Source organism: Syngnathus acus, chromosome 3 (genome assembly GCF_901709675.1).
Source record: "Syngnathus acus chromosome 3, fSynAcu1.2, whole genome shotgun sequence".
In the NCBI taxonomy this organism is placed as follows: domain Eukaryota; kingdom Metazoa; phylum Chordata; class Actinopteri; order Syngnathiformes; family Syngnathidae; genus Syngnathus; species Syngnathus acus.
This window is the reverse complement of record NC_051089.1, coordinates 11,619,845-11,645,795: the sequence shown is the minus strand read 5'-3', so window position 1 is coordinate 11,645,795 and position 25,951 is coordinate 11,619,845. Positions and strand designations below refer to the sequence as shown.

The 25,951-nt window shown below is 42.6% G+C and overlaps 1 protein-coding gene across 1 annotated transcript in view; it reads right to left on the bottom strand.

Annotated features, from left to right (window-relative positions):
• Nucleotides 1–25,157, bottom strand: part of fbn1 (fibrillin 1) — a 45,403-nt gene extending 20,246 nt beyond the window's left edge. Inside the window, exons 1-31 of the mRNA XM_037246723.1 lie at nucleotides 24,891–25,157; nucleotides 24,462–24,719; nucleotides 21,340–21,422; nucleotides 20,042–20,140; nucleotides 19,665–19,760; nucleotides 18,751–18,846; nucleotides 13,702–13,899; nucleotides 12,532–12,657; nucleotides 11,547–11,672; nucleotides 9,912–10,064; nucleotides 9,595–9,828; nucleotides 9,327–9,479; nucleotides 9,105–9,224; nucleotides 8,367–8,492; nucleotides 7,618–7,740; nucleotides 6,439–6,561; nucleotides 5,764–5,916; nucleotides 5,386–5,439; nucleotides 4,929–5,054; nucleotides 4,715–4,840; nucleotides 4,507–4,626; nucleotides 4,265–4,402; nucleotides 4,145–4,195; nucleotides 3,951–4,076; nucleotides 3,642–3,869; nucleotides 3,437–3,562; nucleotides 2,670–2,798; nucleotides 1,418–1,543; nucleotides 806–931; nucleotides 586–708; nucleotides 102–227 (exon numbers count right to left, since the gene is read on the bottom strand). Coding sequence (XP_037102618.1) covers nucleotides 102–227; nucleotides 586–708; nucleotides 806–931; nucleotides 1,418–1,543; nucleotides 2,670–2,798; nucleotides 3,437–3,562; nucleotides 3,642–3,869; nucleotides 3,951–4,076; nucleotides 4,145–4,195; nucleotides 4,265–4,402; nucleotides 4,507–4,626; nucleotides 4,715–4,840; nucleotides 4,929–5,054; nucleotides 5,386–5,439; nucleotides 5,764–5,916; nucleotides 6,439–6,561; nucleotides 7,618–7,740; nucleotides 8,367–8,492; nucleotides 9,105–9,224; nucleotides 9,327–9,479; nucleotides 9,595–9,828; nucleotides 9,912–10,064; nucleotides 11,547–11,672; nucleotides 12,532–12,657; nucleotides 13,702–13,899; nucleotides 18,751–18,846; nucleotides 19,665–19,760; nucleotides 20,042–20,140; nucleotides 21,340–21,422; nucleotides 24,462–24,637 — 3,910 coding nt within the window. The 5' untranslated portion in view covers nucleotides 24,638–24,719; nucleotides 24,891–25,157. The remainder of the gene's footprint in view (nucleotides 1–101; nucleotides 228–585; nucleotides 709–805; nucleotides 932–1,417; nucleotides 1,544–2,669; nucleotides 2,799–3,436; nucleotides 3,563–3,641; nucleotides 3,870–3,950; nucleotides 4,077–4,144; nucleotides 4,196–4,264; nucleotides 4,403–4,506; nucleotides 4,627–4,714; nucleotides 4,841–4,928; nucleotides 5,055–5,385; nucleotides 5,440–5,763; nucleotides 5,917–6,438; nucleotides 6,562–7,617; nucleotides 7,741–8,366; nucleotides 8,493–9,104; nucleotides 9,225–9,326; nucleotides 9,480–9,594; nucleotides 9,829–9,911; nucleotides 10,065–11,546; nucleotides 11,673–12,531; nucleotides 12,658–13,701; nucleotides 13,900–18,750; nucleotides 18,847–19,664; nucleotides 19,761–20,041; nucleotides 20,141–21,339; nucleotides 21,423–24,461; nucleotides 24,720–24,890) is intronic.
• Between the last annotated feature and the right edge of the window lie 794 nt (nucleotides 25,158–25,951).

The following is a 25,951-nucleotide window of genomic DNA, read 5'->3' as shown; positions in this document are numbered from 1 at the left end:
TCCTTTGGATAACCTTTTAAATTAGTTCCCTCTTACTAAAACAATTAAGTGTTTAGCTGCTTAAGTTTTGTTTTGGGTATAAAATAACGGAGATCCGTTACCAAGGCAGGTCTTCATGTCCTCAGATGACATGAAGCCATCGAAGCAGAGACACTGGTATGTCCCCGGCGTGTTGGTACACTGGCCTCCATCACAGATGTCAGGGCTCTCCTCACACTCATCAATATCTGAGAAGAAAAATACCAATCATCTTTCTTACTGCTCAACTGTTAACAACCACAAGTAAAATACCACTGCATAGCTCCTAGTCTTTAGCATATGTATCCAGCAATTATCGTCAAACATGTACAATGCATTTAGAAAGAAAGATGCTTCTTTAAATATTGAAGTGCTACATGGAACTTTTTGACCTCAGCTGAGCATGTTCACTTCCTTCAAACACATTGTAAAAAAACTCCCTGGAAACATACTCTTTGCATAGAAATGGTTTTAACCTTATGATATACAGAAATTTGCTTATTCTGCCACAGAGAAAAACATAGTTCCAAACATTTCAAACATGCAAAGGTGACATAGGCTAATTACCTGTGCAGCTTCTCAGATCAGGCATTAGAGCGTATCCACTATGGCAGCTACACTCATAACTGCCTTCTGAGTTTGTGCAAAAGTTTTCACACCCTCCGTTCTCAATGGTGCATTCGTCGATGTCTGAGCGTAACGAAAACAGACAAAAAAAATACATGACATACTGCTTGCATGTATGATGAATATGCATATGTGTAAGAGTAATATATGGAGCACGCACCCACACAGTCCAGCCTGTTCTCCGTCGATTTGTAACCTGTGTCACAGACGCACTGATAGCGTCCAATCATGTTGACACACTTGCCGTGCCTGCACAGCTTGTCGCTCAGCTCGCATTCATTGATGTCTGAGGAGTACAAATTTCCTTTTAATACTCAGCTATGGCAAGGAAAAGACATGGAAAAAACATTGATAGACTTTCAACTTGTTTTGAATCTCTAAAGCATTTGTTTCCAATATTCAAAACACGCACCATATTAATCATTGCTAAACTACATCTTGTGCCTTTCTTTAATTTTGTTTTGCCATTGTCAAGTTGTTGGTTCTCATGCATCTATCAGCATCTAAAGACCTGACTCAGACACTTGGACCATACGCAAATCCCCAGAGAGCTCACAGAACTCAGAGGCAGGATGGAAAAGAGCCAACGCTTGTCACGATCTCACCGTTCACTTGATGACACGCTTTCTCCACTCGTCAGCTGTCCACACCTTTTTTTATTGCCAGAGAGCCAAAGTGGGAATTTCATTTGCCAAAGAAGTGAATAAAGGCCCAAATGAAAAGGTTTTGAGCGGTCCACCCAAGTCTTCATTCTGACAACCTCATCACTCACCTAGACAGGCCGAGCCGTCGGGAGCGATCTCGTGTCCCTCGGGGCACACGCACTGGAAGCTCCCTTCGTTGTTGACACAGTCGCCTCCCCGACATAGCAGAGGATTGCGTTCACACTCATCGATATCTGATGGGGAAGAGGAAAGGTTTGGAGATAATAAAATCTTACCGTCTGGCTGGATGTGACCTTAGTGACAAGAAATGACTTATTCAAATGATGTAATTGATTAAAGGCGGCATAAATCATTGAGTCTGGCTGCCTTTATCAACCCAGCCTGCTTTTTTTGTTATTGTGTTGCCAATCGTGGGCTAAAAACTTCAGCCAACGAAAGCAATGATGCTCACTCACCATTGAGTGAGCACGTCGCTCAAAAATTTTAATCTGGTTGGCTAAATGTAATTCAGAACAGAAATAGCGCAGTAAGTATTTTCTCAGATGGTAAGACTGGAAGCTGCACGTTAATATTTTTTTATTGGAGGGTGCATTATTATGGATTGAGTTCAACTATGTAATAAAAGGCAATTTTCTTTATGGTGCCATGAAAAACGATTAAGTGATGGGCTGCGAGGGGTCGTCTTCCTCATGGGTGTTATATTAAGATTACATCTGAGAGCTGACACACGGAGGTGGACTTAACATTACACAAATGCTGCCAATTTCCTTGGGCTATAAGACTTCTAGGCTTCCCACAATGCCTCACAAAACTGATTAAATCAACTTTCCTTTGATTTAAAGCATTTTTTATTGTTTCGGTCTTTATTGCTGCTCTTAAAATCAAATCATCGATCATGGGTGCTTTGAGTCTTCTCCTTTCTCATACATTGGACTATTCCATCTTCTTACTACACAAAATCAACTTGTTGGTATGTTTTATATGAACTGAAGCTGAGCTACCCAAGTGGAGCGCAAAAGAAGAACTGGCGAGATGAACACACATGATTCTTATCCAAACTACCAACGCCGAATGTACGTAATCGACACCAGCAAGAGCCAGATGCTCTTGCCAGTTGCCGTCGCGCTGCTGTCAGTGTTCGCTAAGGAGGGCGCAATAGAGATCAAGCAGAAAGTGACACAAGTATTAAAATGATACTAAGAAAGATAATAACCCTCAAGAGGGATTGTAAGGACATTACTTGTTCAGAAATTAGTTTAGTTGATAAGCATGAATTAATCAGCATTTATATATTAATAAACATTAATATTCTAAATCTGAGGTAATGCAAATGTGTGCAAAGGACGATTTCTCTCTCACCCATGCAGTTTTTCATCATCATGAAGCCGCTCTCATATCCTTCAAAACATTCGCACTCAAAGTCTCCTGGAGTGTTGACACACCGCCCCTGTCCGCACAAGTCAGGGGAGATGCGGCACTCGTCAATGTCTGCGGGGAAGACAAACACAAAACAACAATGTAGAGTCAATCTTCAACATTAGACAGTGAATATTTATAAAATGCAACTTCATGGGTAATCATATTTCAACAATTTTTGGGGATAGTGAAATGAACACTACAGCAATAAAAAGCATGAGGGCATCCTTGTTTTTGTGTCTTATTAGTTTTACACTTTGTTTTTGTATAGTTTTATGTTTGATTTTTTTTCATGGACAGCAGTTTGTTTCAGCTGTGGTTGTTTTTTTAAAGCACTCTGAATAAAGTCGAGTCAAGTTGCACTGAGGTGAGACATACGCATCAATCTGGATATTAACAAAGAAGCAAAGTTGAGAATAAATCCTCAGCACAATGATTCTAACTGGAAAAAAACAACAACTGTATATAATATATCTTCTTTATGTTCATAATCCCTCGAGTAGGAATTAATACTCCAAATGATATTTTTAGAGCAATAATGTGGCTAACCAGAAGGCCTGGTCCAACAACAATAAGACCTTAGCAGGCAGAGTGTGTCTGTCTGTGAAGTATCACACAAACTTTGATTGTTGGTCAGATTAAACAAGGTATATGTGCTAAATTGAGGCGAGTTATTAAGTTATGGATGCGATGACTTCATTGTCACTCACCGGTGCAATTTCTTTCATCTGAATCCAACGCATATCCGTTATCACAACGACAACGAAAGCTTCCGATGGTGTTTCGGCACTTCCCATTTGAGCAAATTGAGTTTATCATCCTGCATTCGTTGATATCTGAGAAGGGTCATGGAATAGAGAAACGTAAGAGACAAGCTGTGGCTTATACGGTATCCGTACTTTTGAGAATCAATACCTTTGAGGAAGGGTCTTCCATTGATGAAGTCACCGCGGTGGGAGAAGCCTGGTCCACGAGGGCAGAGCTGAGTGTATTGCGGGGTACCTTTCTCAGGACACTCGTCGCACTCTGGACCCCAGGCTACTCCCACTGAGCAACAACAAGCATCCACGCGATGTTTTCCTGAGATAGGAGCTCCGCAACGTTCATCCTCGTGTTTTAGGTAGCACTGCTCTGTGCGCAAGTCTGCAATCAATAGGACATTTGTTGCCATTTCATTACTCGACGCTATCAAAGTTACATCGGGTATGAAGTTGTGATAGTTACCGATGCAGGTTCTCCCGCTGAGATCAACAGTCATCCCGGGAGGGCATTGACAGAAAAAGGAGCCATGTGTGTTGACACACTTGCCGTTGATACACACTCCAGGAAAAACTTGACACTCATCCACGTCTGAGGGAAATATTAGTGGAATTATGTTACGATCCAGACACAGAGTAAAAAAAAAAAAAAAGCCTTACCTTCGCACACATTTCCTCGGACCCGAGCAAGGCCCTTACCGCAGATGGGATCTGAGAATGGCACACAAAGCCATTATAGATGATGAACTGAACCAAGCGAACTTTTATAAAGCATCTTACCTTTTTCACATTTGGCACAAGGGCTGTTCCAGGCCACTCCTAGTGTGGCGCAGCAGTGAGACTTGAGTGTCGCCCCGTTGATGTTGACTTCGCAGACATCGTTTACCATTTTCAGCCAGCAAGTGCTTTTAGACGTCTCTAATTCAGCCGACAAATAAAAATACAATATCAATTCATATTTAGCCATATAGAAAAAAATACAAAAATACGTATATACAAAAATATATACTGGATATACTTACCAATACATTCAAGGCCAGAACTGTCCAGTGAACTGCCCGTTGAACACAAGCATACAAATGACCCTTTGCTGTTCACGCAGTCTGCGTTCACACAGGGACTGGACACGCATTCATCTACATCTGCAGGAAACAAAATCAACAAAATGACAGATCCGTATTTAATCCTGAAAGTAAACAGGAAATTAATAAATGCGAACGCATCACGGACCTTCGCAGATATCTTTTTCCGGATTGAAGGTGAATCCTTTGGGACACTGACAGGTGAAACTTCCAGGTGTGTTCCTGCATAGGCCGTTATCGCACAATAGACCGTTCATCAGACACTCGTCAATATCTGAGGAAAAACGCACAAATGAAGATTTAGCTTGTGCAAGAATATAATGAACGGTATTGTGCGCCTGGTGAAAAGACGCTTCACCTACCGACACAGTTTTTGCCCGTCAGGTCGACCTCAAAGCCTTCATTGCAGTTGCATTTGTATGTTCTCAGCATGTTCTCACACACGCCGTTCTGGCACACATCCGGGTCGAGGGCACACTCGTTAATATCTGAGAGGACAAAACACAGCCGATTGCACAAACAACAAAGCGTGAATCGGTGTAGATGTTGACAGTAAATGTTACTTTGGTTCTGTTCATGAGCCATTTTTTTCTTGTCAAAAACAGCATACATATTCTTGAATAATTGGCAAAAATGTATCTTTATTAATTTTATTTTTTTCAATGTCGAGGTTAAGAGAACTTGCACTAAAAGATCAGGAGACATTTTTCTTGGCTACGACCGTCCCCATAGCGACCCATAAAAATCGAAATAACACTATAATTGATTTATACGGCCCTGTCGCAATAATAAAGAATCAACACACTGTTGCATACGTACCTCTCCCATCTCCAGTTGTGCCGATGCTATTTGGACATAACGCCAGGAACTCGGCTGCGACAAAAAGAAAAGTTTGGTCAGTAAAACCATAACGTTTTCTCAAATTCGAGACATTTAATACCATGTTATTATCCCTTTATATGCTTTGTTATTTAGCCTGGATGGTATATTAAGACGTCTCCTTAATGTGGTGCAGTGCTGGCTTCCGTTAAGAGATTTGAACAGGCGGGTCTAATTGAATGGAGAATTGACTGTTTGACGTCTGTGTACTATGTGTCCTTTCTGGAGTCAGCGTGTTTGGGCCATCCAGAGTCGAATATGTATGTTTTGAATTAAGAGGGTGGGAGGTGACTCCATGTGTGACTTGAATGTTCTTACCAGAGTTTTGTGGTGGGCAGGGCTGGCAGGGCTCCCCGTAGGCGTACTCGATGCTGGCACAGCAGCACTCGGATTTGGTCACAGCTCCAAATAAAGGCCGAACACATTGACCTCGCTTGTAACCGCCATAACATGAGCTGCGCATGTGTGTGTCTGTCATATGGACATAGCAAAAACAGAGTGAGTGAGTGAGTGAGTGTGAGAGATGAGGCAGACAACAGAAATGAGGAGGCAAGAGGCGGTAAACAATAACAGTCGAAAAACATGCTGGTTGTTCCCTCTTCATAATGTCTAGAGGTTTGAGGCATTCTGCTACGCTGAAATCATCCTGGTGAGAGCTCACCCACAACTGACAACAACAATTCCCTTCCAAGACAACACATGCAGAGATGTCACTTGGTGGGAAGCCGAAATTTAGGCCTGCAAAATTAATCATATTAATCATTCAACCACATTGAATTAGGCTATTGTTGAAAGATCAATAGATATCAACACTGAAGTGGCTAAAATATTGCTTCACATGATTGTTTATGGGAATTAATCCGTTTTCTTGCGGAACTTATAAACGCCTGGAATTTGGGTTCTCGCTGTTCTTGAGGTTAAAAGAATCATTTTCTATTCTGTCCACAAAGAGCACAAGATCATCCTTGAATTTACAGCTGAGGAGTTTCTTACCGACACAGACGCGTCCATCCAGGCCAACCGCCATGCCTGACATGCATTCACAGCGGAAAGATCCCTCCGTGTTGACGCAGTGGCCGTTCATACACATACCTGGAGTCTCACACTCATCAATATCTGGAAGCAGATAAACAGAAATGAAACGAAACCACTTTCTGTCTTCATTTAGAAAACAGCATTCTCAGCACACATTATGTAGGTACTTTTGGATATGACGACTGATTGAAAGTTGTAGTGAAAGCTGTGACCCCAATTCAGTCCCATGGTCTTGAGCACATCACATTGATGATGGTGATAAACGATAATGCTGCAAGCGTGCAGATGGTTTTTGGTTTTGGGAGAGAGACGGCGACTCCAGGGACCCTTCTGACTCACGTTTCGGTAATGACTGCATACGTCTGAACACTTTACACACACACCCTATGACTTAACTAGGTCAGCATCTCAATACCAAATGCCAAGTGGAACAACATGATTTCAACTCATCTTTTACTGTAGTTTATTTGTTAACTACTTTGTTAACATTCTTAGTTTTATTTTCTGAGGGCACTGGGTGATAAGTGATATGTTAGATGAGATAGCGCCAGATGAAATGTTTGCAAAGTAGCTGCTCCACACCATTTCGCAATTGTCTTTTTCAAACCAAAAAAAGTCACATAATGTTTTTTATTTTCATGGCGTAACACAATTTAGATGATATTTCTTGTATTTTAGAGTCTTTTTAATTGAGACTACAAACAATCAGCCCCAAAACATCAAACTAAACTAAAACCATTCAAACTTCTGCTCAACTTGTGAGAACGTCTGTCAATCTGGTTTATGATTGGAAAAGCTGCTCCTCCTCCATCTTATGTTAATTTTACGACAAGTTCCTTTCCCTGTACATGAGCATGTTTATGAAGGGCTGGCTGCTCGGGAACGTCAGCGCAGGCAGGCTCCATCGCTCCACATGTCCAGCTGGGATGCTGCCAGCATGCTTAGGGATTTTTGCAAGGCTTTTTGGGGGATTTTTTTTTTTGCCCTTAGGACGCCCATAACACAAATACGAACATAGCAGGCATGTGGCCACCCTCCAAGTTTGCTGAAATATAGCCAACTCCTCCAATGACACACTGGCCAAAGTGAGGTAAGGATTACAATATCAGTGGGCAGTGAGGGATGCGACAAACTCACCTATACACATGCGCCCACTGGTATCGAGTAGGTAGCCGGGTTTACAGATGCATTTAAAGCTGCCATCCTCATTGATGCACAGTCCATTCAGACACATGTTTCGGATGAGGCACTCGTCTTGATCTGAGGACAATCACAAAGTTTTGATCCAACAGTGGTTCACATGCTATTGACATTCTTTTTATTCACAATGTCATAAAACCAATACTGCTTAATATGGACTGAGATTATCACACACTTATTATTTGAACAATTTATCATTTTAATGGCTATAACATTTGATGGTGTAGCAGACACCCAACCACATCATAGATTGATATTGCATTTCCTAACACTCCACAACAGAACGCTATCATGTAACACTAACAATAAATGTTTTCTTTCAGAAACTGACACGTGCCATATGAAGTTGTGCTGTGTAAATAAAAGCTGAGGATTTTTGTTTTCTAAAACACAAAATGTACACTAGTGAGGATAAGTGGCTCGGAAAACTTGGGATGTATTATAACTTTGGAAAACCGTTGGACATGACATTAAATCTAATATTCAGAAGTTAATGAGCCAAAACATGAAATCACGAGCAGTTGCTCATTATAGCATGAAATAGCCTTGAAACACCCTGTCTTGTAGCTAGCTCATGTCTCCTTTAGACTAAAAGAGAAAAGTGGTTCATTAGAGAGGACTTCAGTGAAGAAAAAATATGATTTTCCCTACATCAGTACTGCATAATTGCAGATGTGTTGACTGACCTTGACAGTTTTTGCCATCAGTTGAAATCTCAAAGCCAGCATTGCACACACAGTGGAAGCTGCCTTCTGTGTTCACGCAGCGACCGTTGTTGCAGATACGGCCATTGGCGACACACTCATCCAAGTCTGAAAAACGAGGCTGTCATCATGTACAGTTCATTCTTAGGTGTGTGTGTGTGTGTGTGTGTGTGTGTGTGTGTGTGTGTGTGTGTGTGTGTGTGTGTGTGTGTGTGTGTGTGTGTGTGTGTGTGTGTGTGTGTGTGTGTGTGTGTGTGTGTGTGTGTGTGTTTGTAGCACAGCACATTGGGGAAATAATTCTGAATTACCTCTCACACAACTGAAATCCAATCACACACACCACTGAAATGACATCATACTGAATTATGCTCATTAAAAATAATTTGGTAATACGTGTGAGATTGTTCTCTTCGTCAGAGAATAAATAAAACAGTTGTGCATGTGAGAGTGTTTCAGTGTCATGTGTGAGAGAAAATTACAATGGTGTGTGTTGGAATGTTTCAGTGGTGTGAGTGTGAAAGCATTTCAGTCGTGTATGGGAACATTTCAGATGAGTGTGAGAGTGAAAAATCTGAAATTTATGAGAGCATTTCAGTAGTGCGTGTGAGGGCATAACAGCTTTTTATGTGTGAGAGGAAATAGTTGAGTTGAGCGTATGAGTGTTTCAGTAGCATTTTGTGTGTGAGAGAGGTTATGTTTGAATGTGTGTGTCTCAGTCACCTCTGCACTCTGTCTTGGTTGCAGTGGACTGGAATCCCACGGGACATCGACACATGTAGGACCCGGGAGTGTTCACACACTCGCCGTGCACGCAAGGGCTTCTCTCACATTCATCCTCATCTGCAGTGTAAACATCAGCGTCATTCAAAATTGTTGCCATTAGGTTTCTTCTCTCCAGTAGAAGGAACGACGATACACTCTCTGAACCCTGCAGTGACTTACCGACACACACGTTCCTCGTATCCAGTGTGAAGCCCATGTTGCACTCACAACGGTAATTAACGCCCGGCAGGGGGATGCATCGTCCATTTGGGCAGAGGTTGCGATAGGCCTGGCAAATGTTGGTGACATTCTGGGTTTGGATGATGAAAGGACCTGACAGAAATGAGCATGAACGTATCATGAAGTGGCCATTCCTTCATAATCTCCCGGCTGATAATGAGGTGTTAGTGTGGACAAAGCAGGATGTAATTTCTGTAGTGCAGCGTACCTGGAGGAGGCTGTATTGGTAGATGTCCTGGAAACTCGCCTTGACCTGGATCTGGGTATTGACCTGGGCCTGTGCCCGGCCCTGTTCCTGGCCCTGGTCCTGGGCCATGACCAGGAGTACGGCCCGGAATCTGCGGGTAGATGCCCGGGAAGTCGGGGCCCCCCGGACCACGTCCAGGTATAATTCCCCCACCATTAATATCGGGTAACTGGATGCACAGTTTCTGGTACTCTTCTAGAGTGAGATGAAAAATAAATGCTTTAGCATGGACACACAAAGACACATGAAAGGGAGACATTTGTTGTGATTAATCTGACCTGCTCCGCGAATGGGGCAGATTTCTGGAGTGGAGCCATCGGACCAGCATCGCCCGCTATCACAGCAGCACTGCATTTTGGTCAACAGCTGTGAATTTTGGCTGGCACAGCGCCCGTTCAGCAGGCTGGCAAAACAGAAACCGCCACGAGCATCTGTGGGAAACCACATGGCATTGAAATCAATGGGAGCGACAGGACACGCCATGTGTCGTCAGCATGGTGAGGAAACAAGCAAAATCAAAAACTGATTCACATTTTCCGCCATTCACGAGATGGAGTCCACTGTCAACAGTTCCTGGCACTGGAAATCCGCATGACTAACACTAAGGTTCTAGTTAACACAAATATATCATTTTTTCTTTCACACCAAGACCCAACAAAGTCTTCATGTGGTGAGGTTTGACTCAGAAACATGTGCTTGATCCTCCAGGCAAACGTAGGAATCAAACCAAAATGTTTGGCGTAACTAGAGAGAAAGCCTCAGACATTCCCTCCACAAAACATCCTCTCATGGGGGAGTCGCGTGAATGTCTGTTTGCATACTATATGATTGTGTTTATGTGAATTTTTGGACCACTCTGACCCAAATTCCTCAATGGAGGGGCTCACAGTGAGTTGAACTTTACAGACTGATTTTGCGATGATTGTACAGTAAGTCTCTCTACAGTATGTAATGCATACAAGTTCAAAATAATTTGGACCTAAACAAACATTTTGAAACAAACATTTCTTAAGCATTAAATGCAAATGTACCTCAAAGTTAAATACAACTAAACTGCAACCTTAATTTGCACCTCCCTTCATTTGCTTGGAATCGCTTATCAAGATACTTGTATTCAATTCAGTCACTTGCGGTAACAGTACCATAATTAGAGAGTCATTGCTCTATAGTCCAACAAGCATTCACACTCACGATAAAGCCTAAGGACAATTTAATCTTCCATGACAATTTTGTGGAATGTGGGAGGGAGAAAACACAGTAAACAAAGAGATAACATGCCATTTCTACACAGAAGCTGAAAGCCTGGATTCAAACCCCATCTCAAAACTGTCAAATTTGTCTGGAATATGTAAATAACGTGTACTTTGTGCACACCTCTTTAAAGGACAACATATCTTATTTCCTGCTGACCTACTGTTGAAAATCAAATTGTTCCTGGTATGCACTGGTATGGGAGAAAAAAAGAAAAAGAATTTTAAGTCGGTCACCTCTTGCAGATCCAACAGCAGTTAAAAAAGGTTCCACTCATCTGGGAAGACTTTATACAAGATGCACTGGGGCAGATTCAAACTGGAGCACTGAAGAGGATTTCCCCCAAATTTCCCAACAGAGTTGAAACCACAAAATGATGTACAAGTTTTGGGTTGATGAAAAGATCGATTTGATACTGAATATTTAATTGATGAAGTGGGTGTGGCGCATTATTTACAAGGCAGGCGTTGTGAACAACTAGAATCAGTTGACCTAAATTCTACCAGCTGGAAGCTTGAACCAACTTACAAGAGAGATTTAATGGAAACTGAATGATTCCCTCAAACTGTTTTTCTGATGTCATATCTGGTTAAGTCCGAAAACACGACTAGTTGATGACGCGTGCAAGGTGAACGACAACCAGGAGTGACAAATGGACTCACCTATGCACCTGGAGCCATCCACGGAGACGTAGTATCCCTGTGGACACTTGCAGAAGTAACTGCCGGCAGTGTTTGAGCATTCGCCAACGCCACAGACACCAGGAATGTTGGAACATTCATCAAGATCTAAGCAGAGAACAGGAATTATTTTCTTCTCCTCATATTCGTTTTCTATTTGTTTGTTACAACTATAAACTGGAACGTAATCATAACCATCGATGAAAGGGATTTTGGATGGAAACTTGAATCTGTGACAGAGTGACCCACACATACAGAATTTGGTAACTAATGAGGACATTAAATACTTGCTCCTCGTTTTGCACGTCGGCCGACACGCTATATACTGTGACACACAAGTGTTTAGCACATATTTTACACTGCCCAGACGTTTTCCAACAATTATTTTCAGCCATAAAAATCGCGCATAATGTATTTTGCCATTCGTATGAATACCACAAACTGGTCAATGTGTTTCCTTCAATTCCCATCTGGAGTTAAAGTTGGTCTCAAATTTGTCCTATTGATGTCTTAATGACTCCTAAATTTTCACTGTCACGGTACTGGTCTAAGTTGAGGAGCCAGAAAGTCACCAAGAGTTTTGCTAGCCTGTGCTGGTTATCCATTCCAAAAAGATGATTTGGCAGCATTTTGTGAAATGTCTTCCAAACTCCATGTGGATGTAATATTCAGATGGGTCAGTTTGACTGGTGGGAAGGGAAAAAAAGCCTATTTCGAGTTATGATAAGCTCGATTTGGATCAAAGACCTGCCAGAGAGGATGCCTTTTTGGTTTAAGACTAAGAAACAAACGCGCATGTGTGGTCTCTGCTCACAACGCAATAATCAGTTCACCACGCCTGGCATCAAGTTAACCACAACTTTGGCAAATACTGTACTTTCACAGTGTTCATGAAACTTTTACCTCAAGTCATTTTTGGTGTACTCTGTCATTTGATTTAATAGGGCTGCCAAAGGTTGATTCTTACCATCACATTTCTGTGAGATCTCATTGAATTTGTGCCCAGCGGGACATTTACATTCGAAGGATCCCACTGTGTTGATACAGTTTCCACCCTCACAGATGCCAGGGATCGCCTGGCATTCGTCTACATCTGTAAAAGCACAACACGTTTAACATTAAAAGTGGCTGCCGCATGGATATTCACTGTATAGTTCAAACAAGATAATTTACATGGATTGCTTTGACAAAATGACACAAAAAGGCTAAAGAACGTTTAGCCAGTTAGGGCCAGACTCTTCAGTGTGACAAAGGAAATGAAGAAAAACGAGAGAAGCGCATTTCCCACTGGGAGAACACACACTGAAGCCAAGTCGGTTAAGGAAATGGAAGACAAAGAGACACTGGGCGTCTGGATTTTTTTTTTTTTTTTTTTTTTTGCTCAGGAACTTCCTTTCTGTTCCTTGTGAGATGACACAGAAGTACTTAAGGGAAAGGTTTTCACTTAAAATGCTTAGGACCGGTGCCTCGATACCACCTTTAACCCACCTTTAGCGTAGGTTACTCCTGATTAACGAAAGGAGGTATTTGTTATCCATAAACCTTGATGGAAGCAATTTTGAAAGCAACAAGCCACCATTGAAAATAACAACAAAATATCTCCAATAGAACAATGTGTTGGATCTCATTAGACGGTGATACAATAAAATGGAATTTCTTGAATCACACTAAAACCATACAGTTTCGACTTTCTTAAAAACAAAATGCCGCCCAAGCGTACTACAAGTTGCCTTGGGCCCTGGCTCAGGCGCCCATCTCCTGTGGAGGCTGCGACGTTGTTGGGTCTGGAGAAGGCAGCCTGGCTGACGGACGCCTTTCCAAAAATGAGCTCTCCCACATGGCACCGCCACTGACCCGTGTTACTGACTCTGACAGTCTTGGCGCAGTGGGGGGCTGTGGGCATTCCATACACATGTGGGAGGCATTGCCACCCACCCCAATTTAACCCAATTAAAACTAATCCTCTTGGAGAGGGGGTGGTGGGTAGAGATGAGGGGTGACAGAAGGAAAGGGTGAAGGCAGACGAGAAGGGTAATAAGATGCGGTACGAGCGTCAGAGAAGAACCAAGCTATACTTTTCTTCCAAAGTCGAAACAAAGCACCAACACAGAAAGAGAGATTTAGGCGCAGACTTTACCTTGGCATGCTCCTGTGCGGTGGTTTGGTATGAAGCCTCTCCGGCATGGGTGAGGCTGGGCCGGGCACATTTCACACGGGTGACCCCATGCCCGTCCCACTGTGGCACAGCACAGAGTCTTTGTGCACACAATACCGGTAAGCTGGCCTTGACACATCTGTTTGTTCACTGAGGCGAAGCATGGACCGGTCCGATAGTCTGCGGAGGAAGGCAAAACAACAGTCAGTGCAAATTGTGTACTATGATGGAAAACACAATTTTACAGCTGGAATGTTTGCCACGACTGAAGGCGGCAGTAATGATCATTCCAAAGTGGACATCAGCTGCATTGTATGACAAGTTTTTTCCATTGGAGCACCATCTGAATGGTCACTGCCACATTGCATGCAATGCAAACAGACTCTAATGTAATATAAATGAATTCCTTTCACCACTCCTTGGTCTGCTTCTGCCCTAGTTTTGCAAAGAGTGGGAAAACATTCTGGTAAATTTCCATTAGTCTAGTCACAATACCAACATTTTGACTTTGATACTCGACCTGGATAAAGTGCCTCGACACCAGTTCTGAAACAATACCATTTAAGTGGGAGTCAAGTCAAAACATTTTTTGCATTTATATGTTCTATGTAATACCACTCGTCGGTATTGTGGATAATATTGTGTTTGCGGAATATGAGTTCAGCTGAAAACCCAGCCATTGTTAAGCACTTGCTTACTCACAGTGCTTACTCAGCTTGTGAATGTCTCATGGCTAAACCCCAAAAACAAGTGAGTCGTGACCGTTGCTACCTGAGCCCTTATTCCAAAAATATTCCAACATTGAGACAAATCATATTATTTTTGCTTAAGGTTGAAAAAAAATATTTCAAAAACTTAGAAATAGCCAGTCTAGGGAAGAGCGAATCTCAAAGGCTGCATATATCAACTGCAAACATGTTTATGGAGCCCAGGAGGGGATTTCCACCCCACTAGAAATAAAGCTAAAAAGATCATTCCCTTAGTCCCAAAGTGTGCATTCATTTATCCCCACACATCACCTTTCCCCCAAACAGCAGTTATTTGCTCTCAACCCCCCTTTGGATTAAACACTATCAACAAATCTTATTAGGGTTGGTAGATGTCAGCAAGAAATAAAGTCTAGGCTACAAAGGGGGTGTGGAACTTGTACCTCTATACAGTAAATAACCGACAAAAATCATTTCCACATTTTACAGCAGACAACAAACAGCAGGAGAAAAGACTGAGACAAGTTCCAACAACGCAGTTGTTTGAAACAAACGGGACATTGTGCGTTCCTTGTGTGGACCAGGGCCCAGCCCAGGCCCGTCACGTGCAGCGCAGCCTCCATGGTGTCTCTGCCTCTGGCGGCAACACTGTGTGAACCAGAACTGGGTCATCTCTCCTTCTCCCCTCCCTCTTCCTCCCACCCTCACGCTCAGTCCACATCGCAGACGTATGTTTGCCATTGTTTAACTACGACCTCCGCCCAAACACAAGAGGAAACTAAATACAGTATACTGATACAAGTATTAATTCATGACTTGTAAATGGTGAAAAACAACAATGACGACAGAATTAAAGTTACCAGTGCGGATATTAGAGGTTTTACATTTTTTCAGAGTAACTTTTGGGATTAATTTTAGGACAATACAAGGGACAACAGTTCAGTCCACTCTTATTTCTTGGTTGTGAAATACAAGAAAATGTCCATGACATTAAGACTTCAAATATTTAGTTGATTTGCCTAACTCAAACGTTTTTTATTGATTTGTTGCCTAGAAATTTTGAGTTCACTCAAACTTTTTTTTACTTTTATATTATTGTATCTACAAGTGTTTATTATTGTACAGAGTTTATGTTTTGTAAAGGAAACGTGTCACAAGATTCAGTTTCACCAATCAAATGGAGCCAGGCAGTCACTTGACCGTAAAGTCATCACAGCCCGACAGAGAAGCAAAGTTTTCAAACTGACGCGTTACGTGAAACATGGCAAAAATCTATATTTACCGTACAGGGATTCGACAACTCACCCGAGTGAGAAAAGAACGGCTCGGTCATGAACTGGGATTTACGTAGCCCTAAAAATGCCGGCATCTAAGCCTTCAACAACTCCACTCGGAAGAGGCTGCATTTGCTTTTTACAGATGTTACTGGGGCAGTAAAGCGTGTGTAGTAAGGAATTAAAGTAAAATGTAAGTGTTGACTTTCGATAAACAGGGAGAGGCTGAACGTGGTGGTGTCATTTCATCTGTCCCCTCTCTCCATGAAGTGTGTGCAGCTGGGGTAGGGGATCCACCCATGGCCTGTTCAGCTGGGAGTGCTTGCACGTGTCCATGCACATGCGCACACGCACACACACACGCACGCACACACACACACATGCACACACACACCGAGTCGTCAGAATCCCGGCCCGCTCATCTCTAGTCTAGCCAACGATGATCTCAAAACAGACCAAAACTCACAAAAATGTTGCTCTCTTTGTTTCACTGCTCTACTTTTGGAAAACCATTCCCAAACTATTTGGAAAATTGTTCACACACTCTAATAACTGTTTTGGTAAACGTGTACATGTGATGTTGAAGCAGAGAGTTGATTTCAAACTCAAGGCCAGTCATTTAATGTCCGTACAAGTCGGGATATTGTGAACACAATAGAAATACAGTATCTACCTCCCCAAGGTCATGTGTGCTGTATGCACAACAACAACCTTGCCAGGCAGGAAGTGGGTCCAAACATTTCCTTGGATTCATTCCAAATCGCACAATTGCATTTGAACAACTATTCTGTAGCCACTGTTTGTCAATGTCAATGACTACATACTTAGAGCTGTTCCTAATAATTTGGTCATGTCATTTAAATAACCTCTGAAAAGTGAGTACATCTCTCACATTTTTGTAAATATGTTTATACCCAATTTTTCGGATTATCAATTGCTCCAGAGTATAAATCGCAACCGTCAAAAATGCATCATAAAGAAGATGACAAAAAACATGTACTATATGTTGATCCCAAGTATAAGTCATATTTTTGGGGGAAATTTAACTAACAAAATCCGGGAACCAAGAACAATAGAGCTCAGACTCGCACCCAAAATCCAGTTTTTTGATTGTGGTTGCATTCGGAAATATGTTCAGTCATTCAGAGTGCCGCTAAAAGGAGTGCCTGAACCCGGTACGTCAGGCAGTACAGATGGAAACAGTTCAAGCACCAACCTCTGATTGGTTTATAACATAGGCCTTCACAAATTAATGAGAAGGGAGCAACATTATTTTGCAGCATTTTCCAGCAATGCCCCAAACCTTTGGGCATGGAGTTCAAAACTTTATTCCCACCGGAATCCTCTGCCGCTCTTTTATGATGAAATCATGGAGCAGGTGGATGCGAAAGATTTTGTATTCTTCCACTATGTAATCTTAGAGCCTAGATCTGTATTACTTTTCACATACAGCTCTCAGAATGATAGGTATTTGTAAAGACAGAATTGCAGTAGTGGTACCCAATACTGTGGCTGGCCGATGTCTGAGTCTTCGCCAAATAAGGTCTTAAATCCGGCCCATCAGCTAGTTTCAACAAAACACACAAAACCCGGGGTCATCTTACCACTGAGGTTTGCACTGGGCTGGAGCAGACAGAAGCAATCCAGTGATGTACTTTGTGTGCTGCCTCATTTCGGTTCAAACTGTCACCAGCAACCCAAGTTAACGCAATTGCTTAGAAATGCTTGATTTCATCAAATGAGTGGATGCGATCATCAGCCTTATGGACAGCTGTGGCCAATACCACATTCCAGCCTAAATCACATTTAGGAGCAACAAAGAAAATATTGACGAACCAGTCTGCATTTTTGGGCGACTAAGTCGTGCATGTTTCTTGCTGTGGCCAGCTGGTCTGCAGACAACCGATATGTTCACGTTGGAAGACAAACGTTTGTGTGTGTGTGGTTGTGCGCTGACGAATAGGATAAGATCTAGTTGAAATGGGACACAGCTCCATTTCAAACATTCAAATTGTGTGGAGCTAAGTGTGTTCAAGGTTGACTGTACACATGAACTTCATTCATTCGGTCGTCAAGGAAATGCCTGTGAAAGTGACTTAAATGCAGCCGAAACACAAACACATCCATAGGCCTGTTTTTGTCTCGGTGAAGACGAAATAAAACATGAACTCAATGGAAACATAAATATGGGTACGTCACATTGTTATTGTCACAAAACTGAGGGAAAAATGGAAAAGGTCTCTGCACAGCCCTGTTTAGATGCTGCATTAAGAGTCACGTTATATAAAATGTTTAAACAGTACATTACTACTTAACATTTGCGCTGATGTTCTAAAAATACTGTCCTTGTCATTTGACCCGTGATGTACTTGCTAGATAATTGCACAATAAAAAATGTGCGTGTCGCCATTTGAAAATAGCATTGTCCCACATCACCAAGCTTCCACACAGGAAAGGAACAGAAAGCACACTCCAGTGTGTCAAAGTGTGTTTGAGCAGATAAGGCCTGTTGCTAACTCATCCGGCTAGCAGATAGCGTCTTAATAGTTTCAGGGTTGAAGAAAACACTGAAGTAAACCAGGACAAATCGTCCACCAGACGCCTCTGAGAGGCCCCTTAAGTCTGGACTCGTTAAAAGGGACAATACTAATTAGGAGCTCTGCTGACAATCCAAATATTAGCTTTACGAGGTCAACACTTTGACCTCTACCGGTCATCACTGCAGCAGACCTCGAGCATGTCAGCTCTCACACGTTTGACTTTAAGACGTTTCACAGGCGTGTGTATTTTGGAGCATTCACAACCACAGGAGGTTGGGAAGATTTGGGCTAACAAAGCGAAAAGCAAAGATGTTACATTCCCCAGAGCTTCATTGCAGAGCAGATGTGGAAATTGATGCTCACCGCTGGGCACAACATGTCAACATTTTGGTTGCACAACAAACCTCATTCGGTGGCACAAATTCCAAAAGGTGGATTCAGTTACAGAAAAAACATTCATCACCCAGTTCTCACTTACGCTCTGAAGGCAAGATGAGAAGTTTTCATTACCTTTCTCGCACTGTGCCCCGGTGAAGCCGTAGGTACACACACATCTGTTGGGAGCCACACATCTTCCTCCATTAAGGCAGCCATTTTCACATACCGCTGGACAAAAAGAGACAAGGGTTAAATTTGGTTGACATAACATGATCTAAACTTTTTTAAATTCAAAATTCATTTCAAGGTGTCACCTTGGTCTGACGATGTCAAATTCTAATTGAATCAGTTAATGTATTTGCTAGTCCATTCATGGTTCAAACACCTGTTTTGCCATTTAGCTCCTTGTTTGCAAACAGCAAGTTGTGCAAAAAGTACTTACTTACACACTCAATAGTTGGTCATGTGCACGAAAAAGTTTAGAGAAGGTCATATTACGTTATGTCGGTACATATCCCACTAGTTTCATCAACACCTCAACACTTTAGTAATGCGTCAGAAAAATGCCATCAAAACTGAAGAAGAATTTGGTATTTTTGGCCCATGTAGCAAACTCGGGTGTTGTTATATAAACACATAGAAAAGTTCATGTGTTCTAAATACAATTGTGTGTTTATAGAGGCAAAGGAGCAACAATAAAATATCAAATATAATCCTTCCTAGTGGGTTACAATAAGGTTACAATAACAATATAATTGTGAATATTTGGATTGTATCCTAAATACCTTTCTGAGGGTTAATCGGAACTGAGGTAAAACAGAATACAAATGGAGTTACTTATACATCTGTCCCTAATGTTCAGGAGGGTGAAGGGCGTTTGTCTTTGAATTGTGTCCAAAAACAGAACAAAATTTGGAGCAAAGCCAGTTGCTGTTTGCTGGAAGGCAACATTATATTCAGCTTACAGTACATCCTGTAAAGTGCTGCTAGCTTTTACCAGATTCTGTCAAAAAGATCAATCAGGCAATATAAGCAGCGATACTTACGTTGACCACAATGGTTTCCCACATAGCCTTTCTGACAGATGCAGTTGTCCTCAGCACAACTCCCCCCGTTCATGCATCGGATGTTACAGTGCTGAACTGTGGGTAGAACAACACACTTATAATTGACATGCAATCAAATTTCAAATGATCTGTGTATCAATCTATCCATGTGAGGGATTGGTCAGGTGATCATTCGACATTCAATCAACAATCAACTGGGAGTGGCAAATAAATAGCTTTGCCTCCTATTTGGAAAACCATTAATAAAAATCAAATGTACCGCCAGCATCTCTCGATATTGTGTTTAGTTTCGCTGCAAAATGTACCAACGAGCCAATAGATTCCATTCACTGTGGCAAGATGTGCTGTCGCCCCACCTGATTTGGATCCGCAGGACGTGGCGACTTGGCCGGTGGGGCAGGTGCACATGTTTGGTCTGGAGCAGAACCCATCTCCGCAACTGCTGCGACATATGGCTGCAAAAAGAGCAACGTATACATACATGTTTCATTTCAGGAAGTCTTTAATGTGCGTGCGAGAGTACGTAATTGATGCATCTGCTGAAGGTTTTACGTTTCACTTGCAGAGGGTGTAGCTATGATCTCAACCTCATCAACCCTCAAAATCTCAAAGCGACTCCAATACAAATGGGGCCCGATCTTTCTTAACCCTAATCATGGTCATGTTATAGCTGGCGCCACATGTTCCAAGCTGAGCCATTCTCTTTTCTGACTTGCCATAAAAGTGCACTCGGGAAGTGTTTTTAGTTGCCGCTGGCTACTTTTTTTTCGCTCCCCAGCTTTTTTTCCACAGCCTGTTTGTTGGTGGCTTTGCTGCATGGCCTCAGCTCTGGTCAGGTAGAGTCCAGCCACTGACCCCTACTCCCCGAACCCCACTGCTAAACAATGTCATTAGAGCCGTGACAGGCATCCTGGCAGCCGGCCGCCCCGCCAGACTGCACTCGTATGAGACTGCGGCCTCTCAGACCTTCCTGTCTACTGAGAGAGGGGGAGAGGACGAGAACAGAAACTATTAAAAGAAACTGCCAAAAGAATGCCGGTGTAAATGAAGCAGAATTAAAAATTTCCACTTGCTTGAGGTCACGTTGTCTGCTCGCACTCTATTAAGAGGATTTGACTCTCCTTTATAAACATCATTATCCACTCTCTACTGCAATGTCACTCCAATTAAATAAGCAAATAAGTGGGGAGTTGGAATTATAGGACAACATTTCCTTTTTTGCTCATTTGTGCAATGTTGAGCCCTCAGGGGCAGCGAGGCCTACTCTGGTGGCCGAAACATTATCAGGTGTACTCACCTACATTCACAAGCTAAATTTTAATAGCTGTGCCATAAACAGTGAGTAAATTATTACCAAGTATTTTTTGCCTTCATTTTATAATGTTTCACTTGGCTACACGGATTCCAGTATCCATGTATGTAAATAGTTAGCATTTTTTTAGTCATCCGATTGGTGGGTCGGGGTGAAACACCAAGTTCGACAAGCCACTTGCCCATATGAATACATTTAATAATCAGCATCTGTGGTATTTTATGGAAAAAAAACATTTGTTTTTGACACCATTATATATAACTGAATGCTTTCGGTTACCAATATTAAACTTCTTGGGTCAAAAATTCGGACCTGTAAATGTTTGTTTTAAATGATACTCACGGACAATGCACTGGTTCCCCCCAATCAGAGTCTTCCATCCTGGGCAGCAATAAACATTGTTCCTTGAACCACACACATTGGGTCTGTAGAGAAAAAATATAACACGTACATTGTATAGAACAATTCAGGTATCAGGATGAATGGGCACAACACAAATTGAAGTCCATTGTCAAACAGGGAAGTTATGTATACCTATGTACAGTATATGTGCACAATCCAATGAGATTTGACACGAGTGGCTGAGGTTTGATTGACGCCATCAGAGCTGTATTAACTTAAAATACATTTTTCGATCGTGGTTGCAATTTGCACTGTATCACACCCACAGCTGATTCTACTTTTGCTCCTCTTATTTAATTTGATTAGGTAGCCAACATATCAAAACCCCATCTTAGAAGTGCGGGCCAACAACCTAAATTCTTATATTTGGTCTTTCAAATTATACTAATTTCTCTTTCTCTTGGCCGCACTGCTTTTATGTCCAGAAGAATGTTGCATCTATTTTTGTTTTTGTCTCATCAGATTTCAGTATTGTTAATCTAATCTGCCTAGGGCCTTCTGGCTAATGTAATTTAAAGTACAGAAGAATCTTATGATACAAGTTTTCGAGATATGTGTCACTGCTGGGATAGGCTCCAGCACGCCCGCGACCCTCGTGAGGATAGGCGGTTCAGAAAATGGATTGACGGATGGAGTCAGCAATTCAACCAAATTTTATCTTGTGAGCGCAAATTTGAGACGTGAGCACTGTATAATAGCAGTAAACTGACTTTAATTCACTTCACAATCAGCAGTCATTTGGCAAATTGTGATAAATTCTTCAAAAACAGCGGCTTCAAGCCGTCCCACTTGAAGTTTACGATGAAACTAAACATAAACCAAAGAGCATTACATCCATCCATCCATCCATTTTCTGAACCGCTTAGTCCCCACGGGGGTCGCGGGAGTGCTGGAGCCTATCCCAGCCGTCAACGGGCAGTAGGCGGGGGACACCCTGAACCGGTTGCCAGCCGATCGCAGGGTACACAGAGACAAACAACCATTTGCACTCGCACTCACACCTAGGGACAATTTGGAGTCTTCAATCGGCCTACCAAGCATGTTTTTGGGATGTGGGAGGAAACCGGAGTGCCCGGAGAAAACCCACGCGGGCCCGGGGAGAACATGCAAACTCCACACAGGGAGGGCCGGAGGTGGAATCGAACCCGCACCCTCCTAACTGTGAGGCGGACGTGCTACCCAGTGCGCCACCGAGCCGCCCAAAGAGCATTACATGTATATTTAAATCAATGTTGCCTAAGAGTGGCCCCATCTGCATAAATGCTACATATAATGGGAAATGGCGCTGACATGCTAATGACTAGCATCAATAGTTGTGTTTTCAGAACCTTTTAAACAATAGGTATTTGAACACAAATGGTGGAGCAACACATAGACAGACGATATAGCAATATTTACAGACATATATTCTTTATCCACTATGAGTAAAATGAACTAATATTATAATATCTTACAGAGAAACAGTTCTCGCTGACAAATAGCTGTAACATTATATTGCCTATTGGTGGTCAAGGCGGGCACACCAGAAGGAGCAGGATAGTGAATTGAATTGCAGCAAAAATTCATGATATCTTATTCTATTTAATTGGATTATTACGTTTTGGAATTTACAATAACAAAGTCATATTTTTAGCAATGGGACTGTTTCTTTAGCCAATCGGATTAGTTATCGGTATATCAGGTGAGTACTACAATGTAATTTATTTATTTAGTTTTTTTTTATTAGTTAAATACTCATAGTGAACTGCTCCACATGAAGAACATGTCTCAAGTGCATGCTGTTATATCATCAAGAACATATCTATGTTGGATGAGGTAAGAAAAGCAAAATCCTGAAGCACCTTTGAAAAAAAAATCCCTGTTGATGTCAATACATGAGCCACCCTGCCCCCTACAGGTGTGCCCGAGGCTTACATATGTCAGACTTCAATCCGCGCTGACCTGCGGGGTCATCGGATGTAACTCCGACCAGATCCATGAGGTAATCACGAGGATGTCAGAAACGTTCTTCTGGTGGTAAGTCAGCGTGACACAGCACGCAGTCTTCCAGAACGCAGATGTTCGCATAAATGAACTTAAAGTGTGTCAAAAAAAAATGTCTACTGTGTGACCTTCATCAGCTGTTTGCTGTCATCGCTGCGCACAGATGGCCTTTTTTGGGGGGGCTTTTTTCTTCTGCCTTGCGTGCTTTTATCCTCTCACAAATGCACATGCAAACCCACACTTACACTCCAGCAGAGAACTGTGTACAGCTGCAGATGTGATTTATCCACATTTTTTAAGGCCAGAAAAAGGATTAGGTTGTTCCTCTGTCTCTCTCTCTCAGTCTCTCTTTCTCTCTGCCACAGCCACACACGACCAATGGCCTCCTTTGTTTGGATGTAATTTATTATTGCAGGCAGCAGGAATGTGATCTCCATGCCAGTATTTAATTGCGAAGCTTTGCTCCAAACTTCCCCATCATGGACAATCTTACTCATCTCAGGCAGTCTTGCATTGTTGTTATTATTAAAACATGCACACATATTGCCCGACCTTCAGGGCTCATAAAGGACGTACGTGTGTTCCTCTGTTACAGCCTGAAAAGCGAAATTCCACGAGTAATTGAGGAATATTTTACGTGTTAAGTGTTGGACATTTGAAGTTGCGCAGTCTAATTTTAGAATTTTGTCTATTTGAACTCCATTCTCTGGTTAAAAATAAATAATTACTGTAGATATGGAAGTTGGATGACTATCTTTTACTTGAGTAATAGTTTGTTTAATAACAGTTTTACACAAGTTATGGCAACTTCACTATCCACCAAGGCATTTTTATTTAACAAAAAAAGTGAGTTTTTCAGCAAATAGGTAGACAGGTGTGTAAGTAAGTGCTAAACCGCGAATATGCAGGGGTTCACTACATACAGCATGAGACACCTGCATGTGAACGCAATAGTGAGAGATGCTCATTGAAAAGAAGAAAGCATGTGAGTCACCAGAGAATGAAGAGAAAAAGATGGAAATAAAATCAAGGCTGCCCATATGGGTCTAATGGTTGAGGGATTATCATAGTCACATTACCCTCTGAGCACGTCCGTCCCTCCCCTCCTTTTGGCTCTGCCGTTTCTGGAGTCGGTGGTTCTGACCTCTCCGGTGTCCAGAACCTCTGCGGCGTCTCCGAGCAGGACGCAGAGGGACAGCTGGGCCACCAGAACCAGCTGCAGGAGCCGTCCTCCTCCGCTCTTACTGTCCTGCATATCCACTCCTCAAGTGTGCAGTGCCCTTAACTCGATGTCCAGCCCTATAACTGTGGAACTTGTGTGCAGTTTGGAGTCAAAGCTGCAAAAACAATAAGAGAGCAGAGAGGGGGGGGGAGACGCACAAGATCGTTTAAGGGCAAAACAACTCCATGGCACTCAGTAAAACATCTGTTGCGTCGTGATTAGTCCTATTGAGAAGTTGGTTAAAGTCGCAATAACACGCAGTGTAAAATAAATAATAAATCATTACCTTGACTCCCAAGGAGGAGATTCTCCTCACACCCACCAGAGGAGTTCTTCTGGCTTCCGCGCAGGTATGATGATGATAAAAGTTTAGAGAGGTGAGTGCAAGCTTCCGAAGGACGCCTGTGAATAGATGCGCACGGTCACGCGCAGAATGGGTCCGTGCGCATCCAGCTGCGTGTGGATCCACGAGAGATCATTCAGGGGAGCTGATGCATTCCACAGGAGGAGAAGAGGGCTGAAAAGTCACTGAGGCTTTCTCCCTTACTCGGCTCTTTCCTCATCCCTTGCCTTGCTCAACCCCTCCGCCCCCCCAAAAAAGGGTCCCGAGTCATACCACCCCACCCACATCCATCCGAATTCAGCTCTCGCGAGAGTTAAAACGCCAATGCCCAAAACGCACAAATTGCTCTGCATGTTTACTTTGGACTTTTACAATGATCAATAGAACGGCTAAAAGTACTTGCACTGTAAATTTATTAGAAGTACAGACAGTTAAAAAAAGCAGACTGGCAAAAGACAAACGTAGAGGTGATTCGGCTCCTTTACTTAGATTTAAAAACTAAGTACAGACTAAAATACAGTCAAACCTCGGTGTTCGACCACATTCCGTTCCAGAAGGCGGTTCGAGATGTGAATCGTTCGAATTCCCAATCTATTTTTCCCATTACAAATAATGGAAAAAAATGTAATCCGTTCCAACACACACACAAAATAAACCGCCTTTTTTAAGAATTTTTTCATTTGCGCATTTTTGTCCGATCGCGCAACTGCAGCGCACCGCCGAACGCGCAACCGTAGCGCGCCGCCGACCGCGCAACTGTAGCGCGCCGCCGACCGCGCAACTGCACCGCGCTGGTCGCATTATGGTGACAGAGCCGTCGCTGAAATTTAGAAAATATTTTTAAAGTCCTGATGTACTTTCTAAAATTTAAGTGGACCTCAGTGCGCAGGGAGCTTAATTTGGTCCGATCGCGCAACTGCAGCGCACCGCCGAACGCTCAACCATAGCGCGCCGCCGACCGCACAACTGCACCGCGCTGGTTGCATTATTGTGACAGAGCCGTC